The following is a 17,899-nucleotide window of genomic DNA, read 5'->3' as shown; positions in this document are numbered from 1 at the left end:
AAATAATAGTATATTATTAAATTTTTAAAATTTTAACATTTAAAATGTAACGTAAGCACTGAAAAAGTTTCTCTTCATATCATATTTAATAAGGAAAGGAAAATGGAGAAATTATTAAAAATCAAAGTAAATTCTATCAAATTCACTAATAACCTGATTAATCAGTAGTTCCTACATGGTTTCACTCTACAATTACAATATATTTGTAACAGGTTTTTAAAAAAAAAAAACAGTAACAACCTTTTTTAGTTGTAGTAGGTGAAATACTTGCTCAGAAGTAACTGGCAACCAGCAACATGAAAATCTTTCCTCCATACTGGAGACTGAACCCAAGATCTTAATATGGTAAGCAAGCAAGCAATGTATCACTGTGCTATATCCCTAATCCAATTCTTTTTCATCTTTACAAATCTACTAGATGAAAAGCAGAATCTAGTTCTCAGTTTTTTAACAATGTTTATTGGCTATACATATTTCTTCTTTTGTGAACTTTCTTTTCATGTCCTGACATAAAACACTGAATTCTAGTTTCTTTTATTGAGCTTTAAAAGCCCTGTCTATATGTCTAACAAATATAATATATATGACCATTTTATGTATAGAATTATATATATCCTAACCAGTTCTCCCAGTTCTATGCAAAAAGAATTATTTTTAGGTAGTAAAATGAATGTATGGAGGCATAGGCGTATTTGTGTATGTGTAAATGTATATTTTTTTGATATCTGGGGATTGAACCCACGAACCCAGAGCCTTGTGCATGCTAGGTAGGGAAGCATTTAATCACTGAGCTACATCCCCAAATCTTTTTTTAAAAATATTTAAATCTGAGACAGGGTCTAGTTAAGTTGTTCACCTTTGTAATTCTCTTGCCTCAGTCTCCTGAGTAGCTGTGATTACAGGCATGAGTCACCATGCCCAGATGGATACATTTTTTTAAATAGATCTACTCTGTCAAGTTATAATGGTGAATTCTTTCTAATTTTTAATAACTTTATTGAGGTTTAATTACCATAAATTTCATCTACTTTTAAGAGTTCAATTCAATGATTTTTTATATATATATATATATATATATATATGAATGAGCTGTACAACTATCATTGCTATACAATTGTAGAACATTTCCAATATCCTAAAAAAAGATACCTGTGACCACTTGTAGACAGTCTCCACTCTATCTCTAAGCAACCTATAATCTACCTATGGACAGTTACATTTTTAAGTGGATTTTACATGGATTTTTTACATGTAGTATGTTTCTGAGATCCATTCTTCTTGTAGCATGTCAGTTCATTCTTCTTCTATTGCTAAATGGTATTCCAAGTTTCCCTATTTTATGCCCAGTATAAATCAACCCATAAACAACTGTGACCTCTTTTATGAGGAAGTAAAATTAGATGGAATGACCAAAAAAAAAAAAATCCAAATTGGGGGGACCACCCTACTCCTTGTATATTCCACACTATAACTACTGTTTTTTTCTTTTTATTTTATTTATTTGACAGCAGAATGCATTATAATTCTTATTACATATATAGAGCACAATTTTCCATATCTCTGGTTGTATACATAGTATATTCACACAAATTCATGTCTTCATGCATGTACTTTGGATAGTAATGATCATCACATTCCACCATCATTAATTACCCCATGCCCCCTCCCCTGCCCTCCAACCCCTCTGCCCTATCTAGAGTTCATCTATTCTTCCCATGCTCCAATTCCCTATCCCACTATGAATCAGCCTCCTTATATATATTTTAAAAAAAAAATTCAGCATTTGGTTTTTGGGGATTGGCTAACTTCACTTAGCATCGTCTTCTCTAATTCTATTCATTTATATGCAAATGCCATGATTTTATTCTCTTTTACTGCTGAGTAATATTCCATTGTGTATATATGCCACTTTTTTAATCCATTCATGTATTGAAGGGCATCTAGCTTAGTTCCACAGTTTAGCTACTGTGAATTGTGCTACTATAAACATTGATGTGGTTGTGTCCCTGTAGTATGCTGTTTTTAAGTCCTTTGAGTATAGACCGAGAAGAGGGACGACAGCTGGGTCATATGGTGGTTCCATTCCCAAGAAATCTTCACACTGCTTTCCATATTGGCTGCATCAATTTGCAGTCCCACCAGCAGTGTATGAGTGTACCTTTTTCCCCACATCCTCTCCAACACTTATTGTTGTTTGTATGCTTTTTTTTTTGAGAGAGGAGAATGTTTATTTATTTATTTATTTTTATTGGTTGTTCACAATTTTAATATTTATTTTTTAGTTCTCGGCGGACACAACATCTCTGTTGGTATGTGGTGCTGAGGATCGAACCCGGGTCGCACGCACGCCGGGCGAGCGCGCTACCGCTGAGCCACATCTCCAGCCCCCGTTTGTATGCTTAATAGCTGCCATTCTGTGAGATGAAATCTAATAGAGTGGTTTTGATTTGCATTTCTCTAATTGCTAGTGATGATGAACATTTTCTCATGTATTTGCTGATTGATTGTACATCATGTTCGAGAAGTGTCTCTTCAGGTCCTTGGCCCATTTTTATTTATTTATTGACTGGGTTATTTGTTTTTTTGGTGTTTAGCTTTTTGAGTTCTTAATGTATCCTTAGAGATTAGTGCTCCATCTGATGTTTGAGGGGTAAAGATTTGCTCCCAAGATGTAGGCTCTCTATTCACCTGACAGATTGTTTCTTTTGCTGAGAAGAAGCTTTTTAGTTTTAGGGGCTGGGGATATAGCTCAATTGGCAAAGTTGCTTCCCCTGCATGCACAAGGCCCTGCCTGGGTTCAATCCCCAGCACCACAAAAAAAAAAAAAAAAAAAAATTCACTGTTTCTAAAAAGCACATTTAATCACTCTTTCTTATGCTAAAATCTCATCGATGATTTTTTTCCAACCTATACAGCAGAGTCCAAGTTCCTTAGGCAAAACATACAGAGGAAGGGCCATGCCAATCTGTCCACTCTCATTGCTGCTGCTTTTTCTTGAACATTTTGCCAACTATCAATACTGAGGTACACATGATTCCCTCCCACCAACCTCTCTTCTAGCATCTTTATTTCTCTACAACCATCTACCTAAAAACCTTAATCTTTCAAAGCCCAACTCAAGACTTATTTCTCAGAACCAGCTCCTGCCTCACTTTCTCAACTATGTCATCTCATCAACTGTTCTTAATCATTTTACTTCTTACAAAATGCTGTAACTTTACCTATCTCTCTTACCAAATTCATGACCCTGTACCTAATACTATATATCTAAACTTCACTGCTGTTCAGTAAGTACTTGTTAAATTAAATATATTCTAACTACTAATATTATTCTACCCATTTCATGAAGGAAAAGCGACTACTCTAAAATTAATGTGGAAAGGACCTAATAATAGAAATAGTAAAAAAACAACTCCAGAGATCATTCAGGCTAAAAAGCCTAAGATCTTATCTCTTTAAAAAAGTTTTGCCAACCCCTAGTATACATCATGATCTACATTATGCAAGAAGAAAAATTCAGAACTCCTTTGTATAAATTTTTTCATTTCATCTTTCTTAACTTCTATTTTTATGTTTTCTAATAATATTAACACTAGCACAGCAGTAATATACATAATTTATAAACTTATATGTATATAAACACACACACACATACATACATACTGGGATGGTACAGGCCCCATTTTATTTTATACTGATATAGGTGATTAAAAAAAACTAGTAAGTCTCAGGACAAGTTGAGTTAAATTTAACAATCAAGTTTATCAATATGAGCAACTTGGTTCTATAAGTGCTTCAAATCACAAGGAAAAGACCTAAAATCCAACTTTTTCCAACTAAAATGCTCAAAATATCTCAAGAATATTTTTATGGTACTAAAAATATTATTTAAATGCAGCAGGTAGTACTAACAGTCTTCAAGTTAAATGCAATAAACTATGAACTACATAAATCCAAAATGCTTCAAAGACAGCTTTTTTTTTTTTTTTTTTTATTTTTTTTTAAAAAATCAAATGTAAACTTGTTCTGCTAACCCGTGAAGTTTAATTGATAAATAGCTGGTATATGACAAAATAAAACTAAGAAAATACCTAAATTAGCTATTAAAAAAAAAAACTATTTGTAATTAACAACAATGCAATTTTGTAACCAAAAAGTGTTCCTTAGCTACAATAGCAAGGCTGCATCTGTGTAAGACAACAAATACTAACCTAAGGCTCTAAAGAGCCTGGTAAAGAGCTTAGAATGATAGTTTCTAATAACTCAAAAGTTGGGGTCTGACCATCAGCAGCAGCAAATTTATAAGCTTAAAGTTAATTTACCAACAGAACCTGGAGTTATCAGGTTAGGGTTGTCATTCTATGTTGAATCAGATTCTCCAACAAATACAGCCCCCAGAGAGAACTACACTCTACTCTGCTCACCTTTAAGGCTTTTTCTGAGGCCTTCCGAGATGACTAGCATCAGACTTTTGAGGAAGGCTAGCCATTAGACAAGGCTTTTCCCCACGATCTGACTGCTTGAAGTGACATCCAGGATCAGGTCGATCCTGTATCCAGGAATCATGACCCTCCCTGAGGCACCAGTCATCATGAGACAGTCAGTGCACTTTAGCACTTCTTGATAACCACTGGGCTGCTCCTTTAGCTGAAAGGAAAAAAAACATCAAAACCACAACAAACAAAACAAAGGGGGAAAAATCAGTAATTCAATCTGAAAAGACAGAGCGTGGGGAAAAATATACCAAAACAGCCTTGTCTAAATCAAAATGTAGCCTTGCCTTGAAGTAAAGACCACAGTTTCAATATTTTTCCAGTTGCTGCAAAGTTTATTCCTAATATTCAAATCTAAACAACATAAAATCTACTGTATTACATCTGGAAAGAACTGAAAGTGGGGGTTAGATAAAATAACCTTGGAAATAGAGCTAAGTAAGTATGAGAGCAGGTATTTATCAACAACTAGCAGCCTAATGCTTTTGAGTGTACCCCATTAGGAGACCAAATACCTAAAATTTTCATTCTCTCAAATTGGAATCTGTTTCAGAGAGACATAAAATACCCAAATAGCTGAGTTTAACAGAAAATTATCAATACAATTAAAGCCAGTCTACCAGTATTCGTAATTAGGTTAACATCCTCTTTAACTGACATAATACTAATACAACATATACCCCCCCACACACACATACATGCAAGCAATACTCTTGTTCTAACATTGTAATTAAATGTTCATATCCTTATTCCCTTAAATAAAAAATTTTTAAAAAATTTAAAAAACAGATGAATAAATACTAGGATTACTTAAGGCTTATTTATTTGCATCAAAATGAAAATTCTATGAGAATTCAGAGATAAATTTGGCTCGTAACTGTTTTCAAATGCAAAATACTTTTCCAAAGATAAAATGTTTAAAAGCATGAGAAAGTCTTTTGAGTTATTGTTTTAAAGGTTGGCTCATAATTCCTTTAAAATATCCTTACTCCAAAGATTATGATATTTTTGTATCAATTATTTACCTTCCTTTCTCCCACTTTATTCTATATCCCCCATCTCTCAGTTACTACTATCAACATCCAAGTAGACATTCAAGTTGGAAACCTGGAAATAAAGAGACTAGTTTTTTTGTAACTTGTTTGAGAATATGATTAAAAGCTATGGACCTATTACCCAGAAAAATGTGTATGTACATGGACAATATTTAAATATGATTTCAAGAAATTTACAGAACATTCTGAAGTCCATGGACCCTTTTCAGAACCTCTATGAAACACATGGCTTCCCCCCGACCCCATCTTCCACATCATCTTTGAAAACCTGCCTTGTATGGCTCCCAATCTCTCAAAAAAAAAAAAAAAAATTCTGCCTTCCTGTCTAGCACTGGCTTAGTTTGGGCACTCTCCCTATTTTTTTGTGGGCTGTTACTATTAGTTTGCTAATTTTTCTCATCTTACACCTTCCTTCAATCCGTCTTCACCTGGTTAGCACAGCAATTTTACTAACGTGCAAATCTGATGATATAACTAACCTTAAAATCTTCAATAACCTCCCCTGCAAAGGTTAACAGAATGAAGTCCTATCTTCTTAGGAGGTATCACTTGCTCTATCTACATTTCAAGCATTCACTCCTCTTACCTATAATTTCCACATTTCAGTCATATAGTCTACATTCTCCCACTACACTTTTTCATGTCTTTCTAAAATGTCATGGCTCAATTCCTTACTCTTCCCTCAAAGTTAGGTCCTTTTATTATGCTGTCTCAGAACCTTCAGTTTATTTCTGCCATGAGATTTCTCAATGTACTACAAATGCTTATTCCTTTCCTGTTTTCAAATGCAATGCTTTCTAAAGACAAGAACCTTGCTTAAATTCCATCTCTTTGTGTCCCCATTACCTAGGATATAAATACAGAACTAAATATAAATGTACATCACTGTCACTATTCTATCACAGGTAAAACTATTGCTGAATCAATATAAAATTTATTTTTAACAACTCTAAATCTGAAGAATTCAGTCTGGAAGGATATTTTACAACAATTCTATAGAAAATTACATGTTAATTGCCACCGACTATTTAAAATATGCCTGCATCAGGGCCACGGACATATATTTTTTACATGATGTGAATTATATGGACATCCAAACCAGAATTACAGTTTGGTAAGGATACCAGAATAATAATATAATCTGTTGGATAAAACTCCTAAATCAGGAACACTAAATACATATCACAGATAATATGGATTATTTACTCCCCTCTTTCCTTAGCTGCTCTCTTCCTCTACCCTGTATTATACTTGGGGTTTAAAAGTCCTCAATATGTATACTATAAGCAGCGACTTCACACTGACTACAGTCAGCATGAAAGTTAAATATTATAACTATCCAATAATGTATTCTAAACCCTTAACAGATTAAAATTACCTTATTAAAAATATCCACAGAAGGCCAATTCTACAACCCTTGGACACCTATTCCCAAATTTAACAATTCTAAAGGTCAAGAATTATTGTTATCACTTTATTTATTTTTATTTTATTTTATTGGTAGTGGGAATTTAACCCAGGGGTGTAATACCATGAGCTATATCCCCAGCTCTTTTAATTTTAAAATAGTGTCTCAATAAGCAGGTATGTTTATCCCCAGCTCTTTTAATTTTAAGATAGGGTCAATAAGCTGCCCAGACTGGTTTGACCTTGAAATTCTCCTTTTTCTGCTGGGATTATAGGTGTACAGCACTATGCCCAACTAATTATTTGTATCTTAAAACAATTCCTAGCTTTGTAAATCAAAAATATGTCTATATTGTTTTGTTAAAAGTTGTTAATTCTCACGTTTTTGTGTATTTTTAAAAATATTTGTGTATATATTGTGTTCTAAACTAAGTCTTCCAAATTTGATTGTAGATAAGAATAAACTGGGATGACTTACAAAATACAAATTCCCAGGTTCCTGCCTGATCAACTGAAGATTTTCAGAATTAGAGCTGAGGCATGTATTCTTTACAAAGTATACTAGGTGATTAGATGCAGCCATTTGAAAGCTAGCATTCTAAATTTCATAGTAGTTGATATATGGAAAAGCTAAAATGAAATGCCTCTAAATGAAACTTTCCTTGAATGTGTGGAGTCTCTTATTGCTTATTGATTCTGACAGGCTAACAAAAGCATGTTGAAAAAGCTTAACCCTCTGAATAAAATCTATTTTGATGTATCTTACCACAGAATTCTAGATTAACAGTTACTGTACAGTTTCATTAGATCTGCCAGTATTTATTTTTAATTACTCCATTGTGTTTGTCTGGAAGTATTCCTCCAAAGTTATTCTTACCATATAACCTTAAAAAAAGGTATATTCGGGTATTATTACAAGTGTTAACTGCTAAAAATTCACTGTATTAAGTAAAAAATATTTCATCTTCTTAAAATTATACGTTTTATTTCATTTACATACTTTAAATAAACTACTGATGTATGTTTCACATCAGCAGTTATAAATCTAGGGGTTGAGAGAATAGGACCAAAGAAAAAAAAAGTGTAATAGGACCAAAGAAAGAAAGTGTAAATGATTTGTATCCAACAAATTCTTAATACTGTTAGGAGGTTGAATTGATAAAGATTAATGTATATTGGAAAGTATATGTTTAGAATATTTGAATTACAAATCAGAAAGAGAAAATTTCCCAAAATTCATGGGGGTGGGGGAGGGGGACCACTTCATATATGTTTAAATAGTCTTACACAATTGAAAGAGTTTTGACAGACTTTGATATATTTTAGTAGTATCAATGAATAAAAAAATTATGAAAGGAGGGAACTAGTTTCTTAATCATTTCAGATAGTTCAAACTTTTCAAAAATGTCTAGACTTTTTATCATTAAGAGTTAAAAATAAGCTATAATTATAGTATAAAACCACTTACACAGCCTGGAATGATCCAGAAAAAAAACTAATAAAAATCAACAACTCAGACTGGGGTTGTGGTTCAGTGGTAGAGCACTTACCTAGCCTGTGTGAGGCACTGGGTTCTATTCTTAGCACCATATATAAATAAGTAAATAAAATAAAGATCCATCAACAACTAATAAAAATATTTTAAAAAAAGAAATCAACATCTCAAAAACTTAGGGACTTCTATATCAATTTTTGAGAACAAGGTGGAGTATGAAAACCTCAATCTAAAGTAATGTGAATATATATAGCTGAGATTACTCAGACATTTTTCTGCAAACATGTTCCCTAATTGAACATCTATCCAAGAAACTATAAAAGTAGTTGGCCTAGTTGGCCTTAAAAATCTGGAAAACCTAGTAAGAAAGCTTTTGGTTTGGTTTATAAATAAAGCCAATAGTTAAGTATCTTCTCTGTTAGTTTTCAGGGCAATCATAACATTGATGAAGAAATGCAGAACTCTTCAGCATATAGAAATCCCAGTATTTGAAAGATAATACTACTACTAGCACTTTCAAGGAAGAGAAAAATAACTGCTACACTATCCTGGAATGTCATTCACCAATGACAAGGTGCTGGCAGGATTTCTTCTGGGCCACTCTATTGAGCAATATAGTTAGCCACGTGTTTCTGGAATCACAGTACAGAACAGTTTTCTGTTGCAAAACATTACTACAGAGGATCTTTGCAGGAAATAAAAACATGAAAAAAATTCTTTGAATAATTCTAATTTGGTTAATTCTACCAAAACATGACACATCAGTAATATATTATAATGACTTGTACTATGAGGCCACAAGTATGTTTATCAATATTGAAAACACCTACTATGGAGATAAGGACTAGCTTCCTTGTTAAGAATTCAAGGCCATATCGAACCCACAGATCATAAATGAAAACACTGCAAAACACCCGTTTTATCAAATGGCTGTATTTTTTTTTAAAGGCCAAAAATAACACACATACAATTCCAAACTAGACAGTCATCAAAAGTCCTAGGCACAATTTTCCAAAAATACTGAATAGAAATAAATTCATGATACCACAGACAACTGCCTTGATTTCTTTTAAGTGAGGTCCAAGAACTTAGTCATGAATTAAGAAAATAATTACATACAGCTATGTTCATCCATAACAGAAAGCTGTTCCTCTTCTATCCAAATTTATAACATACTGTTAAATGACAACCTGTTACAGAGGGTATGGTGTTCCTATTATTCTTTTGATAAGCAAGAAATTGAGTCATTTTGGCCTACACATACTTAGATCAAGAGGTAAACTGAGTTTTTTCCATTAAATATTCTCTAGGCTCAAAATAATATTACACTGGGCTTCTTTATAAATTCCACAGATTTTAAGCAATGAGGCACATACCATATCAAATCATCCCTAAGATCCCTGAATTAGTTCATCAAAAATGAAATCACACTATAAAACTTTTATTACAGAGAATCTAACACATGCACAAGATAGGTAACATTATAACCCTTCCCCATCTCTTCAGTGCTTCCTTACTCAAATATCTCTATTTTATCACTCATAAAAATTATTTAACAAATGATCTCCCTATAAGGTTTTGAGCTTAAGAACCAGAAATCTATCTTGTTTATCTTTATTAATCTCACTATGTAGAAATACCCTGGTCGTAACAGTCGTTTATGGAACACCAAATGAGTTGAGAACAGAGTATCTATGACATTTGTACAGAAAGCTAAAATGGACAAACAGGAAATTGGACAAAGTAATTTTTAGGAACATACAATAACAGGATCAAAGAGGCAGTTGGTACATTAGGGAAAAAGCACTGGAATATCTTCAATTCTAATCTAAATTTTGGCAACAATGCTATAACTCAAGCAATTACTTTACTTCCTTGTAAAATAAAAGGGAAGCCTCAATAAGCTCTGTATTTCCTCTCATGCTATAATAATGATATGAAAATAGCAGGATAACCTAACTCCTGAAAAATAGCACTAACAGAACAAATATTATATACCACAGCAGATGATATGACTCTGAAGCAAAGGATGGAACATGCAAATCCATAAATGCTAAGAGGTCACATCCATAGCCAACCAAGAATTATATACACACATCCCACAAAATGGAAATTACCAACACATATCCTCATTCTGTTAAAAAAAAAAAAATCAAAGACAAATGTGATGATTTAGAAAAATAAATGCAAAATAATTTGTTATTCCCTAATAGAAATTACAATAGATCACATCTAGAACATATGCACCATGAATTGAAAGGCTCCTTAAAATGAATTACATCAATTATTTAGGCTGGGATATTTCACAATATTTTAGCAAAAATTAACCTTTAATAATATATACATCTGTGGTACATTTCCTCTTCTTTCAACATTAAAACATGAGCCAGGTGCAATGGTACACACCTGTAATCCCATCTACTCAGGAGGCCGAGGCAGGAGAACCACAAGTTAGAGGCCAGCCTTGGAAACTTAAAGGTAGGAACACTGCAGCCAGCCTCAGAAACTTAACTAGACTGTGACTCAACTTTTTTTTTTTTAAAAAAGGAGGGGGGGCTAGGGATGTAGCTTAGTAGTAGAGCACCTCTAGGTTCAATTCCCAGTGCTAAAAGGAAGAAAACAGAGAAAAGAAAAAAAAAAAACATGATAGGGATCAAAGACATTCCTAAACCTAAATACCACACTCCCAGACCTATATTTCAATTTCATAATCAAAATAAACCTTTGCTTTAAAACAAATGAACCTTCTGCCTCAGAAAAAAAGTAACAAGAGTAATCAATTTTGAACTTGACTAGCAAAATTATATCTATAATCAATATTTTTAAAAATATAAATCTATTCTCAATACTGTAATATATACTGTAGAAGATTTTTAAAAAGAGAGACCTAAAAGTTAAATCCTGGCCCATAGGAAAACCTTCCCAACTTTATTAGCAAGGTAGTTTGGGGGGACTATAAAGATACAGTCACATTTCTCCAATATTCTTACCAAGAAAGCAAACAAAACGAAGAAAAATTCCAATGTGCATGTATATTTCAAGATGATTTTAAGCTAGAGGAGGTCCCAAAAAAGAAATGTTACTAAACAGATCCAGATCTATGGGAACAAAATAAATTGTACCCCAAAAGGCATTTCTAACAAAGGCAACAGAGACCCTGAATGGATAACCTTGCAAAGTTTAAACAAAACAAATAACTTTTCAACCAAAATTATTAAAGATAACAACAAATCAAAACACTTAATTTACACAAAACAATCTTGAAGAAAAAAAAGCATTAATTACTATGAATCATATTTGACATGTTCAAATATGAGGTTTAAGTGACATTTCTATTTTTTCTGTTTATGGATAGAACTATTTACTCCTGCTATTGGCAGGATCTTAATTAGCCATACACGTCAATCAAGTCTAAGAAAGACCAATGACCGAAGAAATTCAGCTATCAAGCAGGCTAAATGATGATAAATTATGTCCTAACTAGTCTTTAATGTCAACTGGTCAAACAACACTATTCTAGGTCTCTTCCCCAAATTCAGATCAGGCAGTCACAATTCTTTATTGGTTGCAATGTTTCAAGATAAAATAATACTTTTCTTTACAATCTATCAAATACATTTACATACATTATTTCATTTTAGATTTCCACAACCCTCTGAAGTAAAGCACGAATAATTATCTTTTTTTCACTGATGATTTAGGGAAGTTAGATCACTAACACAAAGATCGCTGCTAGAAGAGTATATAAACCAAGAGTAAAACCCACATGCTCTGACCCTATGTAATTTATACTCAACAATGTCTCACAATAAAAATAATTCTAAAAGCTATTGAACTTAAAGTCCATACTTTTCCCACTTTAAACCTTAATAAATGCCACAGGAATTCAAATATAGATTTTAAAGCAAATGCAAACAGTAAAAACACTAGTCTAAGATCACATTTCTGAATCAACAAGTTAAACAACAAATGTAATGTTCAAGCACAATCCAAATACTACAGTATGAACACCTAAAAGTTAAAAAAAAAAAAAACTATTCTAGTCACCATACCACACCATACACAACTCTGTATAACACATGCTGTTAAAGAATAGTTAGCTCTATACCATTTACATATACTTCATTTAACTTATTCAAAATAAAAAGGCCGAAAATCTTCACTTTCCCTAGTTTTAATCTCCTTTTGGCTTTGTTATATACTTTAGTCTAGAAGTCTCCACAGTGAAATGCATAGGATTTGGGTCTGCAAAGTCCCCAAAAGGGCCATGTGTTAAAGCCTTGATTCCCAGTTCATGATGCTATTGGGGAACCTTTAAAGGTGAAACTTAGGTGGAGGAATTAGGTCACTGAAGGCATGTCCTTGAAGGGGGTGCTGGGACACAAGTCTCTACTTCTTTCTTCCTCTCTTTCTCTGCTTCCTGAACACTATGAGGTAAGTAATTTCTTCCTCAACATGCTCACACTATAATGTACTCCTCTGACATGGTCCAAAAGCAACAGGGCCTTACAACTAAAGACTCACACCTCTGAAACTGAGACAAAATAAAAGTTCATTTCTCTCAGGCATTATGTCAAAATGATGGGAAGTTATAATAACAATCCACTGGAATGGGGAGGTAATGATTAGAATGTCGTTTCCATTTTTTTAAACCTCAAAATCAGAATTAATTTTTACTAATAGTTATTATATACAAACCCACACATAAATTTATAAATATACATATATTGGGGTGGGAGATATGCTCAAAAACTTTCACAGAAGGAATTACTATTCAAGAAAAGATGGTGACCACTCCTAAAAAGCAATAAAGGAATATGGACTTTAGTGGACAGACGACTCTGGATTCATCAAATAATCAAAAAAAAAGACAACCTATTAGAAGATGTTCAAGACCCTACAGTGCATATTCAAAAATTTTTCAACTATATTTGCATAATTCAGTGATACAAATGTAACTTACCTCATCCTGGACTCCACTGGTAGTAGTCAACTTGCTCCCATCAGTAATTGTAATAATTATTGCTGGCTCCAAGAAAAAAGGGTTTCTTCCCTAAAGTCAAAAACACATCATTCATATTAAAAAGGTTAAGACTTTGGCTTTTCTTCCCTTTTTGAGTAAAAAAATTTCTCAGAACAGACTATATATAATTCCCCTGAATATATACAAATTTTTACATATATACCTGTTTTTACATTTTTAAAAAAGGTTTAGGACATAAACAGTGGTTAACCCTGGAGAAATAGAACTAGGTAGAAAAATGTATTTTTCACTTTTTAATATATTGTTGTATTAATTTTTACACTGAGCATTTATATTATGTAATTTAAAGTATTTAATTTTTTAATGGGGACCCTAGTAGTAAATTCTAATAATCTGACTTTTTTAGCTATTACAAATTACCATAACCAAAAGACAGTATTTTCTGAGAAACTTGCTTTAAACGCTTTTTTTAAAATAAGAATTTTAAAAGGAGGCAAGACAGGAGGTGAACATTATCAGAATCTATGTCTGTAATCAAAATGTCCAATCAAATGACTAGGTATATGGACAAGACTATGAGAACTGGCACCAGGGAAATACTAAGACCATTCTGAGCTTAGCAATAGTGCAACATGAGAAAATGCCTGGAGAGAGGAGTACAAAAACAATGGCAGCAGAGACAATGAATGAAATGGCCTGTCTGTATAAGGAAAAAATAACTTATAAAATATCTTCCTTTCAAATTGGCCTCTTTGAGTAATATAATCACTTCTAGGAGACATTTTGTAAGACTTAGACAAACATAACTGTGTATATACACAGTTCCCAATTGAGCCATTAAGCACATTCAGTACAACTCTTTAAGACTAAGACCAAAGCACAGAAGTTTCAAGAGGGCCAATCTCGAAATTCAAATTGAAGGTACAGTCCTCTTTGTGCCTGTGGTCTCAGCAACTCAGAGGACCAAAGTGACAGATCATTTTTTTGAGCCCAGTAATTCAAGGCCACCTTGGGCAACACAGTGAAACACACCCTCCCACTCTCCCCTACCCCATGATAAGCAAACAAAAAAGGAAAAAAGAAAATGGAAACTACCAAATTCTCTACTACTAACAGTAAAACAGTAAACTATTCAACTAGATTTGAATAAAGTTTTATTGGCTATGATGCAGAACCATGTGACAAATCTTAATGTATATAGGAATAACATGCAGTTCTTAATAACATGCAATTTTTAATTCAGTAGGTCTAGGATGAATACCAAGATTATGTACTTTTTTTTTTTCTTCACTATTGGAATTGGAATCTAGGGCCTCACATGTTAGGCAAGCACCCTACAACTGAGCTACATATTCAGCACACACATTCTGCATTTCTAACAAATAGGAGATGACAATGCCCATAGACAACAATTAGAATAATCTATGGTTCTAACATCTTTCCATTGCATTTATAATTTTCAATGTCCAATACATTATAGTATATCCTCAACATTTGTTGAATAATTTTACATAGCAATTAAGTGGTTATAACCTAATCATCATGGATGGAGGGAATTTGGCTGGATTAAACATTTTGATCATATCATGCAACTTACAAGTCACGCACATACTTCTCAAATCAGTGCCCAAGAAAAAGGTAAAAGTTTCTAATGGTCAAATAAAGTTAAAATGTTAGTTATATAATTTCTAGAAGATTCTGAATGCATAGCAACATCAAAATGTCATAAGTTCTTATTGAAAGAAAACACGAATTTACAATCCTTTCCTCCTCATGTTAGACAGAATGCATTTTGGGAAACACTACATGATACAATGCCTCTCATTCCATTCACTCTCAAAATAAATAATAAATCCTAACACAGGTCTTCTCATGAAGCTAGATCCTAGCACTCATTCTCACCTCAGAGCTGTTTCCCTCAAGTAGAATGCTGTTAACTTTTCCCTGCTCAAAACCTATCTGATTCCTATTCATTCTCTAAGGTCCAGTTTAAATCATTCTCTTCTGTGAAATCTTCCCTTATTACCCTGGTCTTCAATAATCACACTCTCCCCTCTCCAAATTCTAATAATGTAAATTTGCAAATGGTTAGTTAAATAAGATAGAATGTTCCTTCAAATAAAAATCATCTGAATACCTCCTATCAGGAGTATTTGTCCTCTTACCTTCTCAATTTTTTTTCTTTTTTTATCTTCCTTTTTTGTTTGTTTGCAGTGTTGGCATTAAATCTAGGGTCTCACACATGCTAGGCAAATGATCTACCACCAAGCTAAATCCCCAGCCCATAGTACATCCTCAATATTTAAATTCTAATTTAAATAAAAACTGAAAGCTAGGCACAGTGGTACACACCTATAGTCCCAGATTCTTGGAAAGCCGAGACAGGAGCTGACTGTTATCAGCCCAGGAATTCTAGACCAGACTGGGCAACAAAGCAAGACCCCATCTCAAAAACAAACAAATATACATTTGAATATATTCACAAAATATAAGTATATATTGAGCAACAACATATGTACAACAATGTGAATATACTTAACACTACTGAACTACAGACTTAAAAATGGTTGATAGTAAATTCAGGGCTGGGGACATAAATTAGTAGTAGAGCACTTGTCTAACATGTTCAAGGCCCTGAATTCAATCCCCAGCACCCTCCCCCACACCCAAAATGCCCATAGTAAACTTTATCATAAAGTGTTTTTAAACACAATTCTTAAAAACCACACCAGTTTGTATTGTTTGCTATTGTTTCATGTGGGTCAGCAAAGGATTGTCACTTTTCTTCTACACAACTAAGCAAGCACTGAGAACAACATATTTGAATACTTAAACATTCATTAATTCACTGTCTATAGTCTAAAACAAACTTGCTCAGGTTCACAGTTAAGAGTGTACCCAAAACTTTAAGTAGCTTCAAAAAAGTATAAATATGCTGTTACCTTTACTTCAATATAAATGAGTTCTCCCTGAACACAACTTGTGAATTTACTGCATTGCGAAGGTATTAAAAGGATCACTTCCCCCAGTACCACCAAAAAACAAAACTACTTCCCTCTTGTGTTTGTACAACCATTGTGTCATTGTGTCATTCCAACAATTGAGTGGCTACTACATGTCAGGCACTGTTAGGTGCATAATCCACATCTCTAATCCATAATAAATGCATGTACATATGCACACATAACAATAAATTCCGTCTTTCTTGGTCTCTACAAATCACATTTTAGTTCAAAGGGAGATCAAGAAAACCAAGATGCCCTAATATCTTCAAAATTATTTTCTCTCTTTCACCCAACTAAAACTACTTTTGTTAATTTGTTGCTTTACAAAAATAAATCAGCAAAACTCTGAAATCTACCATATTGTAAACCAAATACTTTGGTCTTCTGTATCACTTCTATATTATAATATAAAGGCAAATTCTCCGACCAAAAGTCTTAATACTTATCCATTACTATTCCTATAAACACAGTGACAATTATATTTCAGAAGCAGAATTAGTCATATTTGTAATTAAGTAGCAACAGTATACTATATTAGACTCTTATGGATGAAGATGCCCACCCCAAAATTAAGACCATTGGTTGGCCCTCTGTATCCATGGGTTCTGTTTCTTGTTTGTGGTGCTGGGGATCAAATCCGGATACTTACACATCAGGGGTTCTTTATCTATGAAGTCAACCAACCACAAAGGAAAATATTCAGAAGAAAAACAATTGTGTCTTCTTATTCTTATCAATATGAGTATTTATATAGCATTTGCATTGTATTAGATATTCTAAATAACCAAGAAATGATTTAAAGTAGAGAGTAGAATATACATAGGTTATATGCAAATATACTGCCATTTCAGTATTGTGAGGGGCTATCAGGGATTGAACTCAGGGGCACTCAATCACTGAGCCACATCCCCAGCCTATTTTGTATTTTATTTAGACACAGGGTCTCAATGAGTTGCTTAGCGCCTCATTATTGCTGAGGCTGGCTTTGAACTTGCGATCCTCTACCTCAGCCTCCTGAGCCACTGAGATTATAGGCATGGGCCGCTAGAACCAGCATTGTGCACAGCTTACTCTACTATTTTAGATAAGGATTTTGGTAACTTGGAGGTCCTAGACTCAATCCCACAAATACCAATGGATGACTGTGTGTACTTTTTAAGAACTATAATGTCTAAAAGTAGTTGAATTGTATTAACACTTAGCAGAAAGTTGGAAGTTAAGTTTAATCTAAAAAGGTAAACACTAAAGTCAAAGTTACTTTTTCTAAGACAACAAAACAAAGAGTCTTATGATATACATAATACTCTTGGCAGAGGCTATGTATGAAAGTACTGTAATAATTTAGCTCTCCATAAAGCAATAAAGCAATTATCTACTTTGAGGTAAAATGTTCAGTGATTAAATGACATAACTCAAGATGGTCTAGCAGGTAAATTGCAAAGTCAGTACTTAAGGAAGAT

The 17,899-nt window shown here is 33.3% G+C and overlaps 1 protein-coding gene across 1 annotated transcript in view; it reads right to left on the bottom strand.

The window, feature by feature from the left end:
* The window catches only part of Ints6 (integrator complex subunit 6), an 84,967-nt gene that overhangs the window by 46,560 nt on the left and 20,508 nt on the right, over positions 1 to 17,899 (bottom strand). The window contains exon 4 of the mRNA XM_077795163.1: positions 13,414 to 13,503. Within this exon, the coding sequence (XP_077651289.1) occupies positions 13,414 to 13,503 (90 nt within the window). The remainder of the gene's footprint in view (positions 1 to 13,413; positions 13,504 to 17,899) is intronic.

The sequence above is a fragment of the Urocitellus parryii genome, chromosome 2 (genome assembly GCF_045843805.1).
Source record: "Urocitellus parryii isolate mUroPar1 chromosome 2, mUroPar1.hap1, whole genome shotgun sequence".
Taxonomy (NCBI): domain Eukaryota; kingdom Metazoa; phylum Chordata; class Mammalia; order Rodentia; family Sciuridae; genus Urocitellus; species Urocitellus parryii.
Note: the sequence above shows the minus strand (reverse complement) of the source record. Positions and strands in the feature narration are given on the sequence as shown.